The sequence below is a fragment of the Sceloporus undulatus genome, chromosome 9 (genome assembly GCF_019175285.1).
Source record: "Sceloporus undulatus isolate JIND9_A2432 ecotype Alabama chromosome 9, SceUnd_v1.1, whole genome shotgun sequence".
NCBI lineage: Eukaryota > Metazoa > Chordata > Lepidosauria > Squamata > Phrynosomatidae > Sceloporus > Sceloporus undulatus.
Genome location: NC_056530.1, coordinates 1,251,844 through 1,279,594, shown reverse-complemented (window position 1 = coordinate 1,279,594; position 27,751 = coordinate 1,251,844). Strand labels below are relative to the sequence as shown.

The following is a 27,751-nucleotide window of genomic DNA, read 5'->3' as shown; positions in this document are numbered from 1 at the left end:
CAAAAATTAAAATCAGAGCAAAGGAAATCATTTGACATGATCTCTGGTGTCTGAATTTTGTCTTGCAAGCCAGTTTATCCAACTATAATCTGTCTGCGTGTGTTCTAGTTGTATATTTTATTCCTGTTTCTGCACCTTATATGCTCTGTCTCTCTCTTTTCCTCATAGTATTCTCCTGGATGACGAAGGGCATATCAAACTTACAGGTACAATGTCCCTTACGTTTGGTGATGGTGGTTGTTGTTAGGTTTTTCCTATACCTTTGTTCTGAATACCCTTTTTATTTTGTCATTGTTAAGCAGATAGGTTATTGAATTTTACTCTCTTTTGGTTCCCTTCATTCCCTTTCTCTTTCTACCCACCCCAACTCCTCCAATGTCTTCCCCCTTTTGTAGACTTTGGTTTGAGCAAAGAAGCCATTGATCATGAGAAAAAGGCATATTCTTTCTGTGGGACTGTGGAGTACATGGCTCCGGAAGTGGTGAATCGCCAAGGCCACACTCAGAGTGCTGACTGGTGGTCATATGGGGTATTAATGGTATGCCTGGGTTTTCTTTTTTAAATACTGCTTCCCAGCTCTCAGGGTAGCTATTACACTGACATAGAAAAACATCAGAACATCTCAATTAAATAGAAGCAGCCAGCATCCTGTCAGATTAAAAACCACAAATCTAAAAGGTCCCAATAAATCTAAAACTCCTAAAGCATTGGTTTTGGCACAAGGCAAACTTTTGTGGGGAGAGCATTCCAGAAGTGTTAATGTTGTCAATGAGAAGTCCCTGCATTGGATCACTAGCCCACATCTCCAGAATCATGTTATCTGAAAAAGGGGATCCATTTGAGCGATCAAAGCTATTCTGGCACCAAACCAGATTGAAAAAGATCCAAGTAATCAAATGAAAGGGGGGTTGTGCACCACTTTAGAAATTTCTCTTTGATGGCACTGCAAGGATGGTGTGATGGCAGAGAAGTATTACTTCTTTGCCATACTGTGGATTCTAAAATTAGCTCTTATATCTCCTCAGACTTCTTCTTGAAGTCTTTTGCCACTTCTATCTTTCTCTTTGTACACAAATCTCTAGAGCCAAACAGGGAGAGGAATTTCTTGTGCATAACTATCCAACTCAGTTTTGCATTCCACAGCAAGACCTAGACATCAAAAGAAAGGTTGTTCATTCCAACCCCAAATACCTCAAAAGAGCCCTTAGGAAACCGATAGGAGCCACTGGCCTTCAAGATGGACCTCTTGATCACTTGCACACCAGTCTTATATCCTAAGTTACTCTACTTAGTTGTCTCACCATGATAAAATGTTTGGAGAAAATTGTTATGCAACCAGATCATGGTCTTTCTGATTAGATTGTAACACTGGCACCACAGTGCAACCTCTGGCGCATGTCAGGCCAGTGACAACTTGGGAGAGCCCAATGGTGATTGTGACGTTCTGAAGGGCCTCCAACAAATAATTCTCACCATGGATCTTGCGGTCCCCTAGAAGAATCTATCTAGGAACCTCAGACCCAAATCTGAGATCACTTCCATCCATTCAAGTGGGAGGCTCTTAAGTATTTGGAACCTTGCCTTTGGCTGTGTGAAAGCTACTTGTGATGGAAGTAAAGATGGGTGTTTGCTGAGTCAGTGCTGCCATCTTGTGGCAATTAATATTTAAAATCTGTCTGGCTTTCCAAAGACAAAATGGGGTAAAAACAAGAAGGCAGCGTCCTGCAGGTCCAGTGTTTCATTTGAATGCTGGACTGTGGCTCCGGAAACCAGTGTTCAAATCCCTGCTTGCCCATGGAAACCTACGAGTGATCATGGGCAAGTCACACCATCTCAACTTGAGAGGAAGGCAATGGCAAACCACCTCTGAAGAATTTCTGCCTAGGAAACCCCATGGTAGGTTCACCTTAAGATTGCCATTCATCAGAAATGACTTGAAGGCACACAACAACAACAACAACAACAACAATGGGTCCTACATTGTTCTCATGGAGCAGAGGCTGATCTAAATGCAGGCTGTGTTATTTTCAGATAGTGGAGGCAGAGGGCAAGCAGCAGTGGCTGTGGGACCTTGATGCCTGGGCAGGTGAGCAGCTCCTGTATCTCAGTCGTAATCCTCAAGCTCACCCTTAGGAAAAGTGCAGAGCAGCTACATCTGCTACTTGCTGCCAATTGCCCAAACCAATCTGGATGGTAGTAGTAGTTTCTAGCAGTGCCTTGCTCCTCCAAGTCAGGCAGTGGTGGTTGCTATTCTTACGCATTAGGATTGGGTCAGGACTTGTCTCTGGTGGGCCTTCCTGGCACATGAGGACCCCAGCAGCTGACCAGTGATACCAGTCCCTTGACCAAGATCTGCTGAAAGTGTGATGCACACCCACATTGCCTTTTACGCCAGTCTGGTGGCTTTCAAGTTTGCTCTTTTGTTTACAATACATTGAAACTTAAAAAATGAAACAGACATGGACAACTTTAGAGAAATGTTGGTTTATTTTCTTTTGTCATATGAATCCAAACTAGGATCCTAGAAAGCAAACTACAACTTCTCATGGGTGTATTTGGAACAGTGCCTCTGTCTAGTAGAGAAATGTTCATGAAGTGAACTCCTTCATTACTCTACAACATTTCTTCCAACGCTGCTGTTGTTATTGTTGTTACCATATTTATTTATATCCTGCTTTCCCCCCCAAATTGGGACACAAAGCAGCTTGCAGATTAAAAAAACAATGCAATTAAAGATATACAAAAGAGAGCATTAAAGTAGTATAGTATTAATATATATTACTTATTAGAAGAATAAAATACAATTTAAAAGCTAAAAAGCATTTCAAACAGTACATATTAAAACAGTTAAAATACCAAAGCACATGAAAACAATAAAAATATAACATTTATTTTATGTTATGTTATGTGTTTATGTGTTTTGCTCTATATGGAATCTTTTCTTCCAAATGAAAAAAACAACAAATAAATGAGAAATCAAGTACAGTTACTTGTAAACATTCTGTAGTCCTGGATTAATAATGTGGGGAGCAAATTGCAAAGAGTCATTATGATAGAGTCAGTTGGCCCATTGCTTCTGCTGTTAAAGATTTTTAAATTTTATGTGTTGCTTCTGGATTCAACCCAGGGCTCTCAACATGCATTACGGTAAAATACACATAAAATAGTAACACTTTTAAAATAAGTAAAAGTAGCACTATTAAAGTTTACAAAATTAGAATAAAATCAACAGACTGAGAGTTGCCTCCAGATCCTCTGGTCCATACATGTGATATTCTTGTTTGCTGTTCATTGCAGTTTGAGATGCTGACGGGGGCCCTGCCTTTCCAAGGGAAGGACCGAAAAGAGACTATGACTCTCATTCTCAAGTAAGACTTCAACACTTTTCAGCCTGTTGACCTGGAGGAGGGTTGCCCTGGGATAAACCACTACTAAAAGACAACATTTGCTAGGAGACTCCTTTCAAAAGGAAGCAAAAAGTAAGAGGGGACAGATGAGTTTTTCTCCAGTGCCTCCACATTGGTTTTTGTTCCTGTGATATTGTATTTTCCCCCCACTTGGGAATTTTACTGTATTTTCTGGCCTTTTTGAATTCCTGTAAACCCCACTGAGTTTGCCCTAACCATTAGATAGACAAAATATAAAGGTTTGTTGCCAAGTGTGGTCACAGAGGTTGTTCATCCAAACTCTCCTCTGAATTGGACAATTGGATCACATAACATTGGGGTCGGAGAGATGAATTATGTCTAAAACCTGCCACTTGCTGGTGCCTGTTCCATACTTGAAAGTCATATAGTGCTGGAGGAACAGTTATAAATACCTTTGCTATTTCAACAAGCCTGACTTGTGTTGTGCAAATGCTTGAACCTTTCCCTCCCTTGTATCCATACTATGAAAAACAAAACTGCAGAGGGTTCTGGCATGCTCAGAAGTTGGAGGTGCTGCAGTGTCTTGGTTTCGTTCTCAGTGACTCACAGCTAGTTGCATAATATATACGTATGTCTGTATATTTGCATTCTGTTTAGAGCAAAGCTGGGCATGCCCCAATTCCTGAGCTCTGAAGCACAGAGTCTCCTGCGAGCCCTTTTCAAGAGGAACCCAGCCAACAGGTTAGGTAAGATGATGCCCTGATACACTTTGTGCCTGAGCATGTCTGCAACACAAAAACCACCACAGACGTGAAGTCAGATGCAAGTTGCATCTTCTCTCTCTTTCTCTCTCTCTCTCTCGCTCTCTCTCGCTATATATATATATATATATATATATATATATACTTTTATTAATTTCATTATTAAAAGTTGAGAAATCAGATTCTTGAATTACAAATGCATATTTAGATATAGATTACTTCCTTCCCTCGAAAATCTGTTGCTAGTTAATTCAAAAAGGCTTTCATTTCTGTTTTTGCACTTGAACCGCTACCTATATACAAATTCTCCTATCTGTCAAAATATACCTCATATTAGAACATCCATTGTGTAACAGTACATACAACTAATACAGGTCTTCTACATATTGATTATTGAAATTTCTATCTGTTACTTTCATAAGACTAATTCTACATTTTTATAAATCCAAACATATAATACATCAAGTTTGTAAGAATGTAATGATAATAAAGTTATCATTAATCATTAAATCTCATAGTGTATATGTCACCCCATCTTTGACTTAAGTAAGTTATTAAAGGTTCCCATTCTTCAATAAATTGTTTCATTGATCCTTGACTCTCCAACAGAAGTTCTGAAGATGGCTGCTAGCTTAGCTGACTTCCAAGAGATAGATAGATAGATGATAGATGGATGGATGGATAGATAGATAGGCTAAATCATGGAACTCCTGTTAGTCAAGAACAGAATTTGGAAAAGTTAATTTGCCAGACAAGCCCATGGCAGGTGGCCATGCTGACTGCAGGATTCTGCAAGTTGTCATCGAAAATGTAATTTTTCCAAGATACAACCATAGCAAAACTGAGCCTCCAGGCTCAGACATATATCTGCAAATCAATTTCAAAGGGACAAGTAGCAAAGGGTGCCTGTTGCCACTGAGCTCTGTTTTTGAGCTCCTGGGAAGCATCTGCTGGATTGGACAGTCTTTGTCAGCAAAGCTTCTCTTGTACACAGTGGACTCATTCCTAGCTTTTGGTATTTCAAAAGGCATTGCTCACACACTTTCTTGCAACCATAGGAACTAAGAATTCTACACACAGTTCCTTCTCTTCTCAGTGAAGCCGAGCTTTTCAAGATGCTCAATCCCACCACCCCAATGTATAAAGCTTTGTTGTGGTGGGTGGGTGTTGGTTTGTTTTTTGTTGGTTTGTTTGTTTTTATTTGTGTGGCCTTACAATGTATATGTCACTCTGAGCATGTTAGTTTCCTCCTGTGATCTATAGAGTATGTAGAAGCAGTACAAAATAGTGTATCTTAATCTTGCAGGGTCTGGTCCTGATGGTGTTGAGGAAATCAAGCGTCACCCTTTTTATTCCACCATTGACTGGAATGTGAGTATAGGTCTTTTCCTACTACTTAGATATTAAGTCCTGCAACATCTGTAGCTGGCTGTAGTACAGGCACAACTTTGGATGAGTTTGTCACAGCTCTCTCAAACCTGGTTCTTCTGCTGTGCTGGACTGCAGTTACCAAAATCCCCACTTACCCCAAGATATATGGGCTGGGGGATTCTCTGTGCTACAGTCCAATGTGTGGAGGGACCCACGAGTATTCCATTCTGTACGCTTCTTCCTGAAGTGTACCACTTCAGTGATATCTAGGCCTCTAGTTGGATTTTTGTTGAACTGTTCTCCATCTGGAATTCCTAGTTCATCTTTGTTTGCATATTTCAGGAGTATTTTCCCTTATCTGGTAAGTTGGGCTCATCTATCCTTTCTGTATTATTTTTCATTTTGCAGAAGCTCTTTCGCCGCGAAATCAAGCCGCCTTTCAAACCTGCTGTGGGTCGTCCTGATGACACCTTCTACTTTGACAAAGAGTTTACCTCCCGCACACCAAAAGGTCTGCATTTATTTTACTTCTCCAGAAAATAATTTTATAACACTAACTTGGCTTAATTTTGCCTAACCATGATATTTGGATATAAGGTGATGTGATGGGGTGGACAGAACGTTGATCTGGATCAATTAGTAGCTTTTTGGATGATTTAGCATTAATTGACAAGGATTTCTGACACTTGATTCACAACGTCAACAACTAAAGTCAACACACATGTACATACACGTACATCCTTAAATTAGTCTGTTAGAATCTCCTACCTATTGTTATTTGGAGCTTTAAACTAAAATATGGCAGCTGTATTTTATATGGTCCAGCATATGGCTCATGGAGAAGTGTGCATGTAATTGACAACATGCTCTGGGGGGCCATTTTGCATCTTATTTCACCTGTCACCTTCAGACCCCCAGGCACAGTTTGTGCCTGGATCTGATTGCCAGACATCAAACTTCTAGTTGAAAACCAAGGAGATCCCAAAAGCCTGAAGTCTACCCATGCCTGTCATGAAATATAAAATCAACTGTGGACTTGATTTATTAAAACAGTCACTTTTGTATCCAAGTAAAATCAGAGTTGATATCCACAGCAAACAATTCTTGAATCTTTTGCACTTTTCCCCTTAGAGGCATGATAGAATCATATGCTTTGTATCTGGCTGCCAGTTTAGGAACTTCCCTATACATTTTCCCAATATGAAAACTTACCTGTAAGTGAGTGAAAGGCAGCCAGATTTGAGTATTGGACTAGGGCTTGAGAAGACCAGGGTTCAAATCCTGACTTGGCCATGGAAACCCACTGGATGACCTTGAGCACTCTCTCAGCCTTAGAGGAAGGCAATAGCAAACTACTTGGAAGAAATCTTGCCAAGAAAACCCTGAGATAGGGTTGGCATGTCAGAGTTGAAAGCGCGTAACAACAGCAAATGTTAGGGAAGAGGTATTAGGTTAGCCTTCTTACAAAATAAATATGCTAGGATATCTAAAGTAACTTTTTATGTAGTGGAAGTTTTAGGTTATGCACTTTCCCCCTCTCCCCAGAGCCTGAAATGATACAGGTGGCAAAAGCTGTGCCATGTGAGTGCCTCAGTCATTTGTTTCTGCTGCAAGGCCTTCTACCACTTCAACCTTTTTGCAGGGATGGGCAACCTGTGACATCCCAGATGTTGCTGAAACTCCAGCTGCTATTAGCTCCAGAGTGATGGGAGCTGTAGTCCAGCATCAACTAGTGAGCTATAGGTTCCTCACCCCCACCCTATTTTCTGTGGATTGTATTTTCTTGTTGGGTCTTACGTTGGGTCTTACCTTGCACTTAACAGAGCTGTCTTGGTTTTTGAAAGAGTCTAACAAATGATCACCTGCTAACAAGCTGCTCTCACAATATGGTTTCTTTTTGCCTTTTTTGCCTTTCCTGTTCCAGATTCCCCTGGGATTCCACCTAGTGCAGGGGCCCATCAGCTCTTCCGAGGCTTCAGTTTTGTGGCTACTGGCATGATAGAGGATGAGAAGGCCAAATCGCCACCAGTGCCTTTACATTCTGTAGTACAGGTAAGAAGAAGCATGAAGAATGCCTGAAAGCATCTTGAAAGCTACATTGCTCCCTCTGTTTGAATTAGAGTCAGGCTTAATTGATGGCTGTCTTTCCAAATGTTTTCAATTTTGCACATTTCCAAAGCATGATAGATAGTATTGTAACTTTTGAAAGCAATACAAGCTTTTTGGGGTTAGAGACCAGTTCATCAGGTGTAAGTTACCTGTTAGGTTAGTGAGCTTGCATACACAATCTTCTGCCATGTTAAGAATCTGTCATAAAATTGCTTGGTTTATACCCTATATAGAGAGCTACAGATTGCAAACCATCAGTAAAGCAGTTTCTAGCCTTTGCCAAAAGCACTGTTCATCCTTGGGAGGGGATATTTATGCCAAGGAGGTGGCCTTCATTCAAAAAAGTGTTCAGTGGTTTGTTAAACAAAATTGTCTTGTGGTCTTGAGCTGTATCTCCCACTTATATGCAATTGCTGTTTGGAAAAGAGACACAGAACACTTTCAAACACCTTTGCCTCAGCCTCTTCCTAGTGTGTGCCAGTGATGCAATCTCTGTTCCCCACATTCTGTTCTCCTTCTATTTACCTGTAGCAACTGCATGGCAAGAATCTCCAGTTCAGTGACGGTTACATTGTGAAGGAGGCCATCGGTGTCGGTTCCTATTCAGTGTGCAAGCGTTGCATTCACAAGACAACAAACACAGAATATGCTGTCAAGGTTGGAGCCTTTCTCTTTTGCTCTGTCTGTAAATAGTGGGTTTTTTAATGTAGTAATTAAAGAGTATTAATATGGAGCAGGGACAAGGCTGACATTGGACACATAGCAAAGTGCCACCTATTAATGTTGACCTTCAGAGTCCCAGTGGGATTTTATTTAATTTGCTTCATTTGATTTCTACACTGTCCTTCTTCATAGACGATCAGGGCAGTTATTCATCTATATAGAAGCACACAATTAAAATCACAAATTGCATATAGCTATAAGCCCCAGCAAGATAGCAGTGTTAACGCTGTTGCAGTAGGAACAACAGAGTCTAACGCCTCTTTAAAGGCTGACAAGTTTTATTTGGCATAAAATTTCATTGACAACAACCTGAAATATAATAAACATATGTCAGCTGGTTTTCGTGTTTGTTTGTTTTGCATAATAGGACCTTGGGCCTGAGAAAACACAATGTAGTAGTTGAGCAAGCTCTGAAGGCCCTGTTTTCAAATCTTGCCACCACTAGGCTTTGATTAAGTAGCCTCAAGCTACTTCCTGATGTCTTGGCTTTAGTCTCTAGCTATAGTAAGGGAATGATGCTGAGCTAACCTGCTCAGACTGCTGAAAGATTACTGAACTGAGGCACTTCCTCAAATACTAAATTGGTGTTGCTTTATAGTAATAAGCAATGTATGTTTTTCAGGTCATTGACAAGAGTAAGCGAGATCCCTCAGAGGAGATTGAGATACTCCTACGGTACGGACAGCACCCAAATATCATCACACTGAAGGATGTGAGTGTAATAGTAGATAGGATTAATCAGCTCCTCATGTCAGGACAAAACCATTCTGAAAATGCAAGGAAGGCTTTGTTCACTAATGGCTTTGTGTATGTGTCACTATATATATATATATATATATATATATATATATGAAAAAAATTGTGAAGAAGGGACATGTGACAAGGAGGAAAATCCACTCCCTGACTGATTATATTGAGCATAGATGTGGCTTGCAAGATTCCTAAAATTTCTACAGCGAGACACATGCCTGTTATGAAACAGCTATAGATTTTCTTTTTATTCCACTTGTAGAGTGTCATAAAATGAGAGTGTGGTGGTGGAGATGCAACAGTCAACAAATAAGCAGTCACAGTCTGTGACAAAATGACCCTCTGCTTAGAAGGTCCTAGAATGGAGCAGCCCCACCTTTGGCTGTGATGCAGGTCATCAATGATCCATCAGAGTGCTGATGAAGAAAGAGAAATTGGTCTTGTGAACATCACAAATTGGATGTTGCATGTGCTTGTGCTCTCAGGTTTCCAAAGGTTATGCCCAGCACTACATTTTGCATTGTAGCCCTGTGTGGTTTCCTACCTTTGCATGCAAAAATGTTATTGCAGATTTAAATGCCAATGTTTATCCTTGTATGTAGTTCGAGGAGTGTAGCTTAAGTAACAGCCTTTCAAAGCTACCCATAAACCTCCCTTTGGCAGGTGTATGATGATGGCAAGCATGTTTATCTGGTGACGGAGTTAATGAGAGGTGGGGAGCTGCTGGACAGAATCCTCAAGCAGAAGTGTTTCTCTGAAAGAGAGGCCAGCTCTGTCCTACACACGATTTGTAAGACTGCGGAATACCTTCATTCCCAAGGGGTGAGTATGAGATGCTGAGAAACATGCCAAGCCTTTAGGCAAGTGTACTGCTCAGGAGAGGGAGGGGATGTGACATTTCTACAACTGACACAGGTGCTCCTGTGCAACACTTTACCTGTAGCAAAGTGAGGTGAATCACCTGTCATGTGCAGCCTTTTCCCTTGCAAGCTATTAAGCCATCTTTTAAGCAGTCTATTAATGCTGTTACTGTGTTTTAGTTTTCCTTGGATTATCCCATGCTTCAAATAAAATTCTCCAGAAATTCCTGTGTACAACCAATCCAATAAACACAGAGACATTGCTAGTTCATTGAGAATTGCTTTCCCTACTGTGTCTCATGCAGCAAGAACACTTGGAGAAGACTCTCCAAGTAATATAGTTCTGAGCATTCAGCAAATCACAATACATGACTGGTGGGACTGTAGTCATTTTGGTTGGTCAGAAGTTGTGTGCGACTAGCATAGGGCAGCAGCCTTTTATTTTGCCACTACAGAGTTTTCTGTTTGGATAGCAAGCAGCCCAAGACTACTGATAACCTGAGCTTAACTGCCAAGCTTTAAGAACAGCTCCAGAGGCTTTGCTCTTGTCCTGTTTTTTTTAAGATTAGACAAATTGGACAAAGGGACACCTAGGACATATCCAATAGTAGTACTGACATTCAGAAAAACATCCCTGGAAAGATCAGGGAGGATCCATTTCTTTCTGCCTTTAACTGAAGGTTTTATTTAAATGAGATTTGTAGTATCTTATTATCTCCTGCTTTTTAGCATTGCAAAGTTTTCCTCTAATTTTATTGCTGCTGGTTTTTGTGGGGTGGGGGAGGGAGGTTATCTTGTGCTTTATGTCCATAAGCTACTCTTGATATTTGATAAGAAAGAAGTGGATATAAATAAGTAGCACAAGGTCTATAGTAGGAGCTATCGACCTAAATTCTGTTGTTTGTCTTGACTAGAGTAGACCCATTTTACCTTTGTGTTGACTCACCATTTAACAATTCATTAGATGGATCTACTCTAGTTGAAACTAACCAACAGGAGTGGGATGACCTGTGGTTTCTGGTGTTGCTTCGCAGGTGGTTCACAGAGACTTGAAACCTAGCAACATTCTCTACGTAGATGAGTCTGGAAATCCAGAGTCCATTCGTATTTGTGACTTTGGCTTTGCCAAGCAGCTGAGAGCAGACAATGGGCTCCTCATGACTCCCTGCTATACTGCCAACTTTGTGGCTCCAGAGGTTAGTAGCACATGAGCCTAGCTGAGTCTGCTGTGTTGAAATCCCTACTGTGGTTCATACAATGACCTAACTCTACTGCTTTCACTCATTTCATATAGTGTATGGCTTTAGGCAAGCAGATTTCTAAGAGACCACTTCAGCATGAGTTTTGACAAAGAAAAAAAAGGGAGGGGGACATTTTTCCAAGCTGGAAGTGAATTTTTGTGATCACCTTTCATGCTGTGTGACTGGCTTCCATCTGTGGCACAGCAGCCACCATATGAGGGAAGAACTTCTCTGAGTTGTTAAAAGTAGTGATTCTCAAAATGTGTTGAGGTTTATACATATAAAAATTGTGGACTGAAAAGCATGATGCATGGAAAGGCAATGTGATTAATTGGCCCACATTCCTTGAATGGCCTGGAGATGGACTCATTCAAGGGACTGAACCTGGGACATTCATCCCATGAGGGGGGCAGCAGTGGTGGGTGGAGGGCTGTTGGCCTATCCTGAGCCTAGTGACACAAGCTTCAGGTAGCTTCCATTTGCCTTTCCTGGGGTGGGCAGACCTGACCTCTACTTTGTTTTTTACTAGTCCCTCAAATCATGAGGTTCAGTAGACTCCACTGCCCTTCCTGCCATCGTTTGCACCTCATTTTGATCAGCACTCTTCTGTAAGAAAATCTGCTTGAAACATGCAATACGTCAATAACTGAAAGTCAACAAATACTTGGTGATCTAGTGCAGATCTCTAATAGTCTACTGGTAGATTCTGGTCAACCTCCTGCCCTCCTGTGGCATATCTAACCCTCTGTTTACATCATGTGGAATAGCCAAGACCACAAGCCTAAAATTCAATGTTGAGGAGGAACAAAATTATGATAAATGGGTGATATGACAGTGGCGAGGGAGGGAAGTGCAAAGAATATTCTTTGTGTGTGAGATCAGATCCTCTAAAGAGAAGGGATGAGTACTCTGTGGTTCTTGGTTACTTTCAGTTGGTGTGTGAATCTTTTTTTTCCTCTATCTCCACTACCAAAAAGAGAAGCTCTATTCCCTTTTCCTTAAGAAATGGACAGTATGTGCATGCAAACAATCATTTATAGGCAAATCTTGGGCCATTTGCTAAATAGATTCACACGTAGTTTGGTTCCAAGGAATGGACCACAAATGGTTCCTTTTCTAGTAAAGAAAATCACAAATCTATAAAACCCTGGATCGTATCATAACTCCTGCATTGCAGATAATATAGTAGAATTGTCCTCACTACATAACCTGATGGTGATATGTATGCCGTACTTGGCAAATATAACCAAAGCTTGCTGTCTGGACTGATGTTATGGTGAGCACCATTGGCAGTCCAAGCTGGGCACAGCATAACTGTTACCCTTTCTGTCTGGTGACATAGCGTGGAGAATTGTTCTCTAAGGTTCAACTGTGTGGCACACTCAATATCCAGCTCAACTTTTCTGCTACTTCTTGACTAATATTGTCATTCTTGTGGGTAATACTCAGATTTATTCTACTCCCTCTCTCTCTCTCTCTCTCTCTCTCTCTCTCTCTTTCATCTCATCTAGGTTTTAAAACGTCAAGGCTATGATGAGGCCTGTGATATCTGGAGTTTAGGGATCCTTCTCTACACAATGTTGGCAGGGTAGGTACTGGCGTGCTTTTTTTTAGTTAAAAGTAGAGTTCCAGCCCTCCGTGCTTGTTGCATTTGCACCCTACATTTCATGCAAGATCTAAGGGGACACACTTGGCCTGCATAGTTTCAGCACAGTTGCAGCAGTAGGGCAAAGCCTAGCAGTTCACAAGGAAGGAATAGTTGAAGTAGATTCTCCGTCCTGCAAAAGCAATGGAAAGCATGCCACACCCTTAGGTCAGGTGTCCCAAAATGGCAATTACCGCTAGATGGCAGCAGTTTCTATTGAGTCCACAGAGGAGGTTTCTTCTCCTCCTTTTTCCTGAGAGCATCATTACAGAGAAAAACGTGGAGCCAAAAGGGAATCCCAGTTAGCCTAGGAAGATGCAAAGGACAGTGATGTCAGAAATGTTTTGTATGAGTAAGGGAGCAACCAGAAATATCAAACAAATCTTGGGAAGAGGCAGGATTCCCCAGTGGCAGCAGGTGGGCATAGCTATGATTTTTGGGCAGTGTTCATTGGTGACGATAGTGGATCATGTGGTGATGTTAGTGGACCATTCAGAGAAATGAGGCAATGTAGCTAACAGCTATATAATATAGCTATATAACAATAGGTCTTAGGCTATGTTGCCTCCCTGAATCTTACATGGTCCACTAATGTCACCACTGAACACTGCCCAAAAACACAGATCATAAATTATCCTACCATAGTTGAAAAATATTCTGAAGGGTTTTTTAATGACACCTCAGAATAGGTTTTAGTGGCTCTTATGTGGCACACAGGTGCGGTTGCATGCAGTACAGAGCAAGGCCCATGTAGATTAAGTGATTAGAGCAGCATCCTTCAAATCTTTCCTAGTGCATCTGCCCCAGTATTGTCCAAAGGCAGTCTTCAGCAATTACTTGGCCAGCATTAATTGAAAACAACAGACAGTCTGACAGTATTTGTGATTCTTTTAATGTTGATGCTTATAAAAAATCTTCACCATACAACGTCCACATTTGACAGTTTTGGAGAAGTCCCTTTAAAGTGGAGCATCATTTCTGTAGTAATTAGTCTCAATGCTAAAATGCATGTCTGCTTGCTTGCTATTCTGTTATGCCTCCCCTGGGCTGTATCTATTTGTTGTGCCTGCCAGTTTCATTATGTGTGTCATCTTCAGGTGATAAAAAATAAAATTATTTGGGGCAGGGAGAAATTATGTACCCCCAGTTCAGAATGGGGAATGTATGATTACCCTTACATAATAAATGACCAGTTTCATGGTGATGTTACTGATATGCACACTGATATGCACACTGATATGAACAATCTAGGATCAGACTATCCAAGGCCTTCTCTGTATTACCCTGCACATTCAGTGAGATCTCCAAATTTGGACCTTATGGTTCCATCATCTCCATATGTATGTCTAATAGAAATGAAAAGGGTCTTTTTGGTGGTACCACTTAACCTTTCAAATCCTCTTCATCTGTCCCAGTACTGGCTACTCTAGTTGGTAGTAGCACTCTTGGAGACTCAGGAAAAGGTCTTCTCATCACCTGCTATTTCCCTTTTTAGCTGGACATGTCACACATTGAACACACAAAGCATGTATTCTGTTACTGGGCTGTGCTTCTGTCATTCCCCTTCATTGGCAAAGAGCAGATCTATCTGGAATGACCTTTTACGTACTATCATTAATACTAATTTTTGTTCTCACAAATATATACCATCTTAAAAAGTACATGCTATTCAGAACCACTGATTCCTTTTCAATTCAGCAAAGCCAGAATTTTCTGTATGGCTACTACTAATAACATTCAACACAAACCATGTATTTCTTAAAGAATTAGGAAATGCTTGTAATTTTCAAAACTGCTATTAATCCATTATAGTTAAGAACTGTAAATCTGTAGGGCTATAATGAACCTTAGGGTCAGTCAGGCCAACCCTATCCCCTGCATCAAAATCTTCCATTACTGACCAGTATTTAACAGACTAAACTGTATGATTCAGCTTCATAATAGGGTGCACTGCCCTATTGCACAGTCATAATTATAATGAACTATGAAATCTTCCAAGTACAGAATCTTTGTCTGTCTGTCTCCCAACAATCCCAACTTTTCAATTTTTAAAGTACAACTTTGAGGGGGGGGAGACTTTAAAATTAAACAAATTCTGTTGATCTAACAGATTTACTGCAATAAAAGGAGGTGATAGCGGAAGTTTTCCTTGCTGTACTTCCACCCTGTCTTCCATCCTTCTTTTAATCTATCGGATATTGTGGTGTTAACAGTTTTAAAATATTTAGAAATGCCTCTCACAGGTACACTCCATTTGCAAATGGGCCCAGTGACACCCCTGAGGAAATCCTTACTCGGATAGGTGGGGGAAAATTTTCGCTCAAAGGAGGGAATTGGGACACAGTTTCTGATGCAGCCAAGGTAAGGCTTTCGTATTTTAAATTCATATCAAAGATGGGAGGTTGATTTTGTCAGCAAGCCCCCCCCCCCCCCGATAAATTCTTAGGCATAGTTTAAGAAAGCAACAAAGATTACTCTTTTAAAGTGGAGAGAGGTTTGCTCAAAGTATAACTGTTTCCAGACAACCTAGGTCAGAGTGTGAGACCAGATGTCAAATACATTATAGCCAATGTCTTTTTAACAATCTGTACAGTCTTCATCCCAAGCCGAAGTTCCAAAAACCTGTGTGCAGAAAAAGAGTCATACAGCAGCTATCTTTCAATGCTTATTGTAGGACCTGGTATCAAAGATGCTCCATATTGATCCTCATCAGCGCCTGACAGCCAGGCAAGTCCTCCAACACCCGTGGATTACTCAGAAAGACAGGTTGCCCCAGAGCCAGCTGAGTCACCAAGATGTGCAGCTTGTGAAGGTACCAAACCTATGGTTGGAACAGGGGTTTGCATGTCTCCTTATTATAGAGATCATACTGGCTATGGGGAGTGGGGGGACTGTTATCTTCCCCTATATGTTGATGCTCCAGAAACCTAGACAATGGCTTAGGTCTTTAGTGGAGATTTTGTTCACTAAGATTCTTAGCTGTCCCATGGAAACACACTGGTATAGGAAAGTATGGTATCCCCTTGTTTGCATAGCTACTCTCTCCTGGAGCCAACAACTACCTAAGTACACCAAGGATGCAAGAATACACAGGACAGCGACTTTCTCCATAACCACAATCCTTTTGGAATAATGGCTGCTACGTTCTCACTTTCAAAAGCTAGGCATTAGTGCTGTTTTGTAATTACGTGGCCTTGCTGCCAAAATTTACATTCAACAGAGAGGTGTTGTTGTTGTCTGTCTCTTCAAATCATTTCTTATTTATGACTACCCTAAAGTGACCTGGCAAGATTTGTTCAGAGGTTTTTCATTGCCTTCTTCTGAGGCTGAGAGCATGTGACTTGCCCAAGGACCCCCAGTGGGTTTCATGGCTGAGCTGGGAATCACTCTTGTCTCCAGTGCTCAAACTACTATGACATGCTGGTTCCCTGCTAAGATGTGTGCATATGCAGACATACAGCATGCATGTTAAATCATGTTTAGAGATGCATCTAGAAATCAAGGGGTGAAATGTCCCTTGCTGTGCTTTCTTTCTTAATATGACCTGTGGCAGGGCTGTCTTCAGTATATGTGCGTGCCTTTTGAGGAAACACCACTGGCTCTTCTCTCTCTCCTAGGGTGCCATGGCTGCCACGTACTCCGCGTTGAACAACTCCAAGCCAGGTCCCCAGCTGAAGCCCATTGAGTCCTCCTTCCTAGCACAGAGGCGGGTCAAGAAGCTCCCATCTACCACACTGTGACATGGAAATGCTGGGGGCTTCCAAAACCCCCAACCAGGGCTGCTCCTCTGACAAGCTTCCTTGGATTTCCATGGGAACAGGAAGATGTTGTCCCAGCAAGACACCATTTTGAGGCACATCCTCGAATATGTATCAAGGCCAAGTGCCTTCAGAAAGACTAGCTCTTGCTCTCCCCATGAATTCCTCTTTTTTGTTTTTGTTTTCAGTGTACAGAGAGATTATTTGTAAAGGGATCTATATAGTGTATCTTGAGAAGCTGAACACACATCAGTCCACAGTTTGTTGCCATGACATAGCCAGTCTTTTCTGCCTACAGACAGGCAAGCATTGGACAAATTGATGGCTCTGAAATCCTAACCTGGTAAAGCTGGATCATGTTCTACTTTTCCCTCTTGCCAGTCATCCTAACAGAGGCTTTTTCGTTTTTTACAGGATCCCCCCCCCCCTTTCTACAGATGCTCTCTCTTTTACCTAATCTATGAGATCTGGTATGCGCAAGGTTCTTTAATTTCATGTTCCCAATCTTCCAAGCCATGCAACTGCAATCCAAGAGGACTTTGAACAAATATATCTTTTCTTTAGCCATCCTACCCCTCTTTGGACGTCACACTGTCATGGACATCCCCACTTGCAGCACTGGGATTATTAATCATTTTCCATCTCTTTGAATGCAGTTGATTCTTAGACTTCTGCCAGACCATAGCTAGCTTTTGAACATGCAATGAGCTTATAAGAAAACTGTTTCCCCATGGGGAGATGTTCGGTTTTCTAGGTGGGAGAAGTGTCTTTTGTTTTGAAAACAAACTATGTCAAATAGCACAAGTCAGAGCCTCATCATGTGACGTGCAAAAAATCAGCTTGGCTCTGTCTTTTTTTTTAATTTAACTGATTTTGTGTCTGGTAACTCAGGGTTTCTGTCTGAATTTTCAAATAAAACGTCATGCAGTTGGAGTTGTTTTTACTAATGGACCCCATACTCTCCACTCCATCCCTGTTGTGCTTTTGATGTGGTGGTCCAGTTCTCTTACAAAGGAGGAGAATGAAGGGATCCACAGAGCTTGGGAAAGAAATTGGGTACTTATGCTATTGTAAACTGACTTACACTCATGTAAAGGTGCATTGTGATGTTGAACGATACGTGTATTCTCGAAAGGGGAGCAAAGATATAACTATGTCTTCAAGATTGTTGTGAAAATGGAGCCTGCAGCATGGCTATTTCACAACCATCCTGATGCACATAGGGAAATGGGAACCCTTGTTGCACAATGGGACATCTTGCCCATAACTTGTTGGTTGTTATGTGCCTTCAAGTTATTTCCAACTTACTATGACCCTAAGGCAAACCTATCATGAGGTTTTCTTGGCAAGTTTCTTCAGAGGGGGTTTGCCCTTGGCATTTTCTGAGGTCTATGACTTGCCCGAGGTCACCCAGTGACTTTATATGGCTGAGAGAGTTGAACCTTGGTCTCCAGAGTCATAGTCCAATGCTCAAACCAATACACCATACTGGCTCTGATGCATATCATCACAATTCACTACAGTGGTTACATATCATGTTAGCAATGCAGCTCATGCATCGTAAAGTTACGCTTTGAAATCTGTGGTGCAGAATCTCAGCCATTATCTTAGGCTTCACTTGGTGGACCTTATTGGAAAGGCAGATTTAAAAAATGGTTTCCAGGTCTGGGAAATAAAAGGCCTTTCACAGGTCTACATTGCAAGGTAATGAGGAAGATGTGAATGCACCAGTGTTACAGGCTGCAGGCAAGGGCTGTCCTCATCCTGCTGGTACACACACACACAGCTTGGACCAAAGTTGGCCGGTGCACAAATGTTAAGAAATAAATGGAAAGTATTAACTGCAACATAAAAAGATCTATAAAAATAACATTTCTGACTGTTGCTGCATCATGTGAAAAATAGCTGGATGGATTTTCCCCACATCTGGAAGGTATGTTTGAGATTACCTTACTATATTGTCATACATGATATGTATGAAAATCACTTTGGGGGACCTTGGGGGCAACTCTTTTTCACTCATGGAAGAGTAATATGGCATATCATTTGAAAGAATTCAACAAGCCCAATAATTTTTTTTGAACTTGTGATGTAACTATATAAGTAAAGCTGCATTTTAAGCATCATGCATAAAATGATAGATGGGTTTTCACCAAATTTGAAAGGAATGTTTGGGATGGTCTGACTTAACATATAGGTTATGTGGCATATATAAAATTCATTTGCTGAGTTGGATAGCACCCTAACTGTTTTTTCATTCAGAGTAGTGTGTTGAACAGATGACTAGATGAATGCTGTCTCAGGGGCAGATTGATGCGCAACATGAGGAATGTTTGAACACTGAAAGACGCAGGCACTCTTTCTTCAGAGGTGTTTAAACTAAATTATTATTAAGAATGGTTAACGATTCTCTTGAACAACATTAGGTACAACAGCTTGCAATGAATAACCACTATCATAGCTGCAAATGAAAGATGGTCAGAATCCGGCCTGTACCCAAAACAACATACCAGTACCTGCATTGTTTGTACATGGCATCAGCCTAGCATATTGATTTATTCTGGTTATAAAACTGTATTCTTACCTCTTTAGCCATGCACCCATTTTATCTCTTCTTTAAAATGTATTCTGAATTTAAAATGTATCCTGAAAGTTTTTCTTGTTACAAAGCTATTAACTAAAGAGGGGTGGCAGCACCGCTATATTTCCATTTCTTTCTGAGGACACCTGCTCCCTTCACCCCATCAATCCAGTGGCTGGTCTGTCTCAATTATGTCAATTAGAGATGCAATGCTGCCTTAGTGAAATTAGCTTTTCCCCCTCCCTGGATAGAAATGGAATCTGAACTGCACATGGCTATCAGACTGCTTTTTGTTGGTCTGCAGATTAGAAAATTAGTTCCCATGGAGCCAACAGAAGACATTGATGGTTGAAAAGTAACAAGCTCTTTTTAAAAAGTTTCTTAAGGTTTTCAAGTCCAGGTACACTAGTAGCCTTTGTATGTAACTATTACTCTGTTGCTGTAATCCAGTTATGCACACCTTCAGCATTTTCTATATTAGTGCTTGGATTCACAGCAAGACTTATTTCCAGTGAGTGTTCTACTGTCTTTTATATTCGTATTTATTTACCCATTCTCTCTCTGCTCCAACTCACCAGTCAATGCCACATGTTCACCAATATTCAAACTGGCTGCTAGGCTACAAAACAGACATTAATCACATTATACCAAGGCGATCAACAAAGTAAACAAATTGCAGAATAATTATGCAAAAGATGTGCAGATACATTTCAATGTATTAGAGAAGATAAATGCCATTGACCTTTTTTTTAACACAGGCAACAAAGAGAGTGGTTCTATAGATCTCACTAGCTTGCTATTCTGCCTGTAGCAGGGATGGTATCGTAGCTATTAAGATTTAGAGCTCTGGACTTCACAGAGTGGACTGAAGGATCAGCACCATGGGTTGTTTTAGCCATAGTCCTTCAACATGATATGCCTCCTCTGAGTTGATTTACAAATAAATTAAATTGATCCTCAGACCAACTACAGATGGCACAATAGTAGATCTCAAAGTTTGGTGTTTGAATATTGGCGATTTATGTAGTGTGCCTTCAAGTCACCTGCCGACTTATGGCGACCCCATTAATTCCATAGGGTTTTCTTAGTCAAGGAATTCTCAGAGGTGGTTTTACCAGTTCCTTCCTCTGAAATATAGCCTTAGGTAAGGCATACTCAAAGGTGGTTTTGCCAGTTCCTTCCTCTGACATATATAGTGATGGTAGTCAATTATTTTTCTGCATGTTCTGAATGCAGGATAACATCAACTGGAGCTGGGTCTCATATCTTCCAGCCATGTTGGGCTAAGGAGATAGATGAGACACAATTATGGGGTAGCAGCAATAGAGCTATTTCAAGAAGTAATTTGTAAGTCATTTGAAGGAATGCTAGGAGTAAGAAGTCTTGCTGATGGCCCTGTTGTACATAATACATAAAAGCAGTAATTCAGCAACTGAGAGAAATATTACTTAGTCAGAGATAATGTAAATTAAATAAGGATTCTTCAGAATGTTACAGATGTGTTTTCTAATGACCCTAAGAAAATACTAGTTGTTCAAAGAGCAAAAGGACAGAGTAGGGCAAGCCACATTAGTTCCACTACCGTAAGTAATTGATAGTCTGTATCTCAAGATCTGTTCACAAAGATTTTTATGTTATCTAACCAAACAAAATGTAGTGGAAATGGGGCAAGAAATGTGAGAATGCTTTACAATTAGAAAGAGAGGGAAAAGCAGCATGATTAATGGCATATTTTTCATTCTCAACATGCATGGAAGAGCCATAGCAAAATTTATAGCATAACAAACTACATTTAAATTCCTTTTTTAAACTCAGTTGTTAAAATTGTGGGAGTCTTGTACTGTTTTGTATCTGGCCCCCTATATTGTTTGTTATCCATCTAAGCTCCAAAATGAAGGCAATTTAAAAGTCTCATAGATTAATATCATACAAGGTAGTTCATAAGATCAGGTGGGAATTAGCTGCCCCAGATGTTGCACTTTAATTCCCAGAAGTACTATCCCATGTAAACAATGATGAGGAATGCTGGGAGCTACAGTCCATTCACATTTTGTGGGCTGCAAATATTCTAAAATCCAAAATGCTTCTGGCTCCAAGCGTTTTGGATAAGGCAGACTCGACCTGTGTATTATGTAGAAAAGCACACCAATGGTAGTGTAGTCTAGGAATAGTCTCATGTTCTAGATTTTTTTTTCTTCCTATGTGTGACATCTTCATTTTCTTAAAGGAATGTGAGTTTGCAAGCTAGGATAGATTACATAGTTTTGTTCAATACAGTTACCTGGATGCTTCAAGCAACAAAAAGTGTGAGCATTTTTCACAAGCAACAGGATAAATTTAAGTCTGAAGAAAACAGGATGAACTGAGAAACAGAGCTTTAGATAGAAGAGAAGTTTGGTGTTGAAGAACTGGACAAAGGTAAATAGAGAGATAAATAGTATGAAGCTGCTGTGATTATATATATGAACTGGATTGCAAAATTAGTTGAATAATCCAGATCTTTGTCGGAGGCTCTACATACACATTTAATTAAGTTGTTCATTGTCCATTATAGAGTATGGTGCAGACTCCTGAATTATCTATGTATCTTTTTATCATCTGGCAAACTTGCCCCTAGAGATAAGAACATTTCTTACGCCACTAAGAAGAATTTTCTTACTCCAGGACAGCACATTATGATTACTTTGTGATGAGACCGGGGTGAGCTATAGGAACATTATCTCATCCTGTTCCTTAACAGACTGCCTCAGAGACATACAAGTCCCCTTACAATCCCACTTAAAACTCCTTGCCTCTCCAGCCCAAACATTCTGGTTCCATCTTCATTGTTTGTAATACTTGGAAAAATTATTATTTAAGAAAAAAAGTGTTGATTTGAAAATGCATTGCCCTATTCAGAGCCAGTGTGGCACAATGCTTTGAGTGTTGGACTACTACTCTGTAGACCAGGGTTCTATTCCCAGCTCGGCCATAAAACCCACTGGGGCCTGTTACAGACTGGCAAAATAAAGCTGCTTCGGGTCTCTTTGGAGATATGCTATTTAAATGATACATGGGTCCTAAGAGTCCGGAGGTCGCACCAAAGCCACACTCCATTCCTAAGCACTCGAGTGCAGCTTTGGTGCTGCTTCCGGATTCTTAGGACCCATTCATAATTTAAATAGCATATCTCCAAAGAGACCCGAAGCAGCTTTATTTTGGCAGTCTGTAACAGGCCTGGGTGACTATAGTTTTTGTGGGTTTTTTGGGCTATGTGGCCATGTTCTAGAAGAGTTTTATTTCTGACATTTTGCCAGCACCTGTGGCTGGCATCTTCATGCATTCTGCTGGCCATGAAAGCCCAGTGGGGAGCCTTCAACTTCCCACAGTGTCTCTGGCTTGAAGGCACACAACAAATTGCCCTATTTACTTGTGTGGCTTACATTTTTTCCTCTTTAAACAACATAGCAAGTGTTCCCTCCATGTAAAACCATGAGGCTAGACAGCTACACCTCTGACCTGATGTCTGACAATTTTCTGGTTTTAAATTAGAGAGAAAACGAAATTAGCCAATTAATTGTTTGCTCTGTTTTTGCTAAGTGTTGTGTCAGCTGCCTTAAGCTTAGCAGCCAATTGAAAGCCCAACTGGAGCCATCCCATTGAGGAGGTGGAGCTCTGCGTTGAGATTTGCTATCCGCAGAATGTCAATCACATTAATTTTAAATTACTTCTGTACAGCCTGCTGTCAAAATGATTAAAGCATGAAGGGGAAAGCAGAGAGAGACACATTTACCTTGCAATTACAACAAGGACATTTTTTAAAAAACCTTTCTTTAGCTTCCAAACTTGTGGAAACCTTAAAATATTTGTCCTCTACAGATATTTATGAGATATTTAATATCAAAACCAAGTTAGATAACATACTCTATTATTAAATATTGCTATAGAAAGATGAACATGACATCTGCTTGGGTTTTCCACATTGAATGAAACATGGGAAAAACAAATAAATGCCTTTTCTCCTACCTGTATCTTTGGAGCATTAATCAGGGTGAGCGTTCTGGATTCATTTGGCCCAGTTTAAAAAAAGATGGAAACTATTAGCATGTGAGGTCCTTTGAGCATCAATTGTCCCATTTTCAGTCATGCTCCTCCAACTCTTCTCCCTAAATGCAAGGCTGCTTTAAGTACTTGAAAGGAGACCCCCCCCCCCCGCTTCTCAAGACCAAGTTGTAATCCTCTCCTTAATCCTTGTTTTTCAGCAGATGTCATGTGTCCCATGGACTAGGATAAAAAGGTTTGTTAACTGGACTACATGTGTACTAAGTTTATTTCTTACTGCTTTCAGAAGGCCTGCAATGATTCTGTGAGCAAATACAGAGTGTTGGCAAAAGGGTACGGAATGCAAATACTAGAGAACACATTACGAGGCGACAGCAAACCTGTAATGGCAATGCATAACCGTATGTGGTGAAAACGTCCCCATTCCTCCATGAGAAGGAGGCATCAACCGATTGGGTTGAATCAGGGTCAGTCCTACTGTGAGACAGTTTGCAGCAATTTCCTCATATACCTGATGTCCAGTAGTATGGAGGATAGTGGTGGCATCCATCACCACTGCCACCTGTGTATAAGGATAGAAATGTATATTTCAGGCAACCTGTCTTCCATCTTCTAAACCAGTGATCCCCAAAGTGGGCTGTATGCCCCCCAGGGGCGGTGGAAAGCTCCAGGGAGAGCAGTGATGAGAAAGGGGGTGGCAGAGGGCCTTCAGCCATGTACTGATGTGAAAGAAATACAAGGACAGCCAGCTGCCTTTAGGACTGTGATAGGGATGAAGGTTGCATTAAACATCTTCTCAGGGCTCTTTAAAACCACAATGCAGCCTCGCTGATCATTTTGTGAGGTGGTGCCTCCCACTCTTTGCCTGCCCACATGCACTCACTCCCTTAGCTGCATCTTTCACTGGTGGTGGCAGTGGCAGATGGGAAACTCTTGCAAGGCTTGGGCACAGGACGTTGCTTCTGTGGCTCGGAAGGGCAAACACACCAGCTGCGCCCTCTCCACCCCAACGAAGAAGGACTGAGAGTCCTTCCTCACTAGCGAGAAGCTTCTCCCTTTGCACATGGTCACCTTGGGAGCAACAACCGAGCAGCGGTCTGAGCAGTGACCAAGTGGCCTCTTGCCAGAAAGGAAGCATGAATGAGAACAACTTCTTGGTTGCTATTCATCCAGCTGTTCAGTTGCTGCTCCCAGGGTGACCAGGTACAAAGTGACTGGTTATTTTGAATGTACAGTACGTCTACTATCAAGAAATATGCATATGGGAGAGAGCAGGGTTGTTACCCAAGATAAATGGGAGTTGTGCCAGTGGCATCACTAGAATTGTAGAGTTGGAAGAGACCACAAGGGCCTTCCAGTCCAACCCTCTGCCATGCAGGACATCACAATGAAAGGGTGATTGTGTTGGGTTGGTGTCACCTAGTGTGAGGGGGCGAGTGAACTGCCTGCCCACCCATACCCTGGCCAGACCACACCACTCCCAAGGCCTTCAAAGTACTGTGTGGCAGCTGCCGCATGGGACTCTGAAGGCACTGCCACACACACCTAGAAGCCACTGTTACTCAGGGAGTGGTGGGGTGGCCTCCAGAGATCCTATTTACGGTCCAGTGCAGTTGTTGGCCAAGTAGGAAAGCACCAGTAACCATGCCAGTCCCACTGGGATATCGCCCATTGAAGTCCGCACCCCTATTGACTCCACTGGCAGTAGCTGGAAACAGTTCGGGGGCCACTGCCCTAAGCCTACCCACAGCTTTCAGGTGAAGTAGAGAATGCTGTCCCATTATCAGTGCTGGAGTAAGACTCAGCTACCAGTCCAGTTGTCATGCACCATCCTGTCTTCTATCTCGGGCAACAAAATGTCTTGGGAGAGCCCTAAGGTTAGCAGAAGTACAAAGTACCTTTAGGGGGGGGGAAACATGCAAAAGAGAGAGGAATTTAGATTGCTAAATCCCCCAAACAGCCTGTTTAGGAGTCAGCATGCTGTAACATTTTGTTGCAAGCCTCTCTCCTTTTTTTTTACATCTCTGACATCTTCAGTTAAATTAACTCAGCTCTCAGGACTGAGATAATTCCTTCAGACCCCTGAGTCAGCATACAGAGTAATGAGCCAGATGGACCATTGGAGCGGATTGGTATAACACAGCGCTTCACACTTGAAAGAAAGATGGTGTTACAAATACATGTGTGTCTGTGATTTTACATAGCCTGCCGACTTATGGCGACTCCATTAACTTCCTAGGGTTTTCTTAGGCAAGGAATATTCAAGAGGTGTTTTTGCAAGTTCCTTCCTCTGAAATGTAGCCTATAGCATCTGGAATTACATACCAATCCTAAACTCCAGTATAATTTAGAACTTGCAACAGAAACACTACGTTTAATCCTTTCTACAATTTAGCTTTCGTTTAACACTAAAAGTGTTTCGGTCTCTATTAAACGGGAATTTTTTGAAGCAGATGCATAGAACCCTGCTGGCACCTGTGTTAGCTTAATGCCTCCCTTTGTCAGCATCCGAACAAACGGAAGAGCATTGATAATGAACCTATTTTAAGTCAATGAAGAAACAAACAGTGTTGGGGTCTGGTAGCATTCTTGTCCTTTCATAATAGCCGTAACAGAACAGGAAGGGAGCAGAAGAAAGAAGATTTGGAAAGGTTTTATAAAATTAGTGCTTCTTAATGGATTTTCCTCACCACCTTCTAGAACAGGCCAGAAATCAAAGTGCCAGTCCTTGTACTGAATGTCAGTGCTGGAGATCTATGGAACAACTGTTTTATTTTTACATATAAAGATATATTATTTTGTCAATATTAAAATCTGTAATGGCCCATATGTCTTCATTTTATTTATTTTTATTATTTATACTCTCCTTTGAAAAATCCAAAGTGCTCAATACCACTTCTTTCTTTCTGGGGTTCCAATCTTAGTACTGTACCATTAAGCAGAGTGAGGCAACTGCCTCAGCCATTTGGGGTATGGACAGTTGTTACTGTACTTTTAGGAATAGAAAGAGGCACTTGTACGGTTTTCTGCCTCATCTGCAAACATAACTTTGCTGACTTTGGGTATTATGCTCCCTGAATTAGGTTCACGCTGCAACTTATTCAGTTAAAAATCTACCCACTGTATACTAGACACTACAACATCCATTTAACAAAGGTCTGAGTAACCTGGCCAACTGCTGGCATTGTAATTACCTAATGTGTCTTCCAAATACATAATTTGGTTATGTCCAATTATGGCTCCTTTTGAGAATGAGGTTATCATTCATATTAATCTTGTATTGGTGGAAAAATTGCAGATGTGCCTATGCTTTTAAATATTTGCCTGCTTCTTGGAATTTAACCACTGGTTAGCAAAAACTCTGCATGCTGTTTTGGTGGCTAAGATTCATGTGACAACACTGGAAAGGCAAATGCCTGCCTCCTGATAGTCAAGGGGACTGAGGACCTCACAACCTTTTCAACATTTGAATTATTATTATTTTTTGTGAGTATTTTGGACTATGTGGCCCAGTCTGCAGGGTATCTCCTGGTCCTTGATTCGTGGATGGCTATCTGTCAGGGGTGGTTTGATTGTGATTTACTGCATGGCAGGGGATTGGACTGGATGGTCTTTGTTGTCTTTGCCAGCTCTGTGGTTCTATGACTTGGATTCTGGTCGAGTCTCCTTCTTTGGAGGTCTTTAAACAAAGGCTTGATGGCTTATCTGTTGGGGATGCTTTGATTGTGATTTCCTGCATGGCAGAAAGGAGTCAGACTGGATGGCCCTTGGGGTCTCTTCCAACTTTATAATTTTATGACTTGGAGTGTGGTGCATTCTCAACAGTGACATTTAAAATAAAACAAAAACACATTAATAATACTCATTCAATTTCATTTTCATTTTGCTATTATACATTTAATTATCTAAAAATTATACAATCATTCAAATTCATTTTTAAAACTACTAATAGCTAAGAACTAATTAGTCGAGTCAGTCTTCGGATCATCCCGTTTCATTGTAAAGTCGAAGGCTTTCATGGCCGGCATCCATAGTTTTTTGTGGGTTTTTCGGGCTATGTGGCCATGGTATCACTATAGATTTTCAAGGATTGGCTTATTGGGAAACGTCCTCCCTCTGTTCTCGCAGTTTGGAACTTGCGTCCCTTACTTATGCGCAAGGGGGAAATAATCGGGCAATGCCCTAACACACTCACTCTCCTGCAGCCATGCATCTATTTAAAGCCAATAGGGCTTGAATATAGGGAAAACTCCATTTTTGCAAAGGGATCTGGAACAGATCTGTGAAAAAGGAGGGTGACTGTACAATACAGAATGTTGAGCAAGTAGGCGAAGATTTTGAATAGCATAATAGGAAGGTAAAAGTACGGGGAAGGTTGGAAGGATGAAATTAAAGATATGAAACTGGGGTTTTCTGTGGGTTTTTCGGACTAGTGGCCATGTTCCAGAAAAGTTTTCCTGACATTTCGCCAGCACTGTGGCTGGCATCTGATGCCAGCCACAGATGCTGGCAAAACGTCAGGAAGAACTTTTCTGAACATGGC

The 27,751-nt window shown here is 41.2% G+C and overlaps 1 protein-coding gene across 3 annotated transcripts in view; it reads left to right on the top strand.

Moving 5' to 3' along the window:
• Nucleotides 1–19,223, top strand: part of RPS6KA1 (ribosomal protein S6 kinase A1) — a 35,516-nt gene extending 16,293 nt beyond the window's left edge. For 2 of the 3 annotated variants that reach the window (XM_042440926.1, XM_042440925.1), the window contains exons 7-21: nt 169–206; nt 396–538; nt 3,298–3,368; nt 4,026–4,114; nt 5,436–5,500; nt 5,909–6,011; nt 7,425–7,552; nt 8,141–8,266; nt 8,955–9,044; nt 9,746–9,904; nt 10,977–11,138; nt 12,695–12,771; nt 15,072–15,189; nt 15,503–15,640; nt 16,446–19,221. In XM_042440926.1, the coding sequence (XP_042296860.1) occupies nt 169–206; nt 396–538; nt 3,298–3,368; nt 4,026–4,114; nt 5,436–5,500; nt 5,909–6,011; nt 7,425–7,552; nt 8,141–8,266; nt 8,955–9,044; nt 9,746–9,904; nt 10,977–11,138; nt 12,695–12,771; nt 15,072–15,189; nt 15,503–15,640; nt 16,446–16,568 (1,630 nt within the window). In that variant the 3' untranslated portion in view covers nt 16,569–19,221. Of the gene's footprint in view, nt 1–168; nt 207–395; nt 539–3,297; nt 3,369–4,025; nt 4,115–5,435; nt 5,501–5,908; nt 6,012–7,424; nt 7,553–8,140; nt 8,267–8,954; nt 9,045–9,745; nt 9,905–10,976; nt 11,139–12,694; nt 12,772–15,071; nt 15,190–15,502; nt 15,641–16,445 lie in introns of all 3 variants that reach the window. The other variant, XM_042440924.1, reaches the window with a different exon arrangement.
• The last annotated feature ends 8,528 nt before the right edge of the window (nt 19,224–27,751 follow it).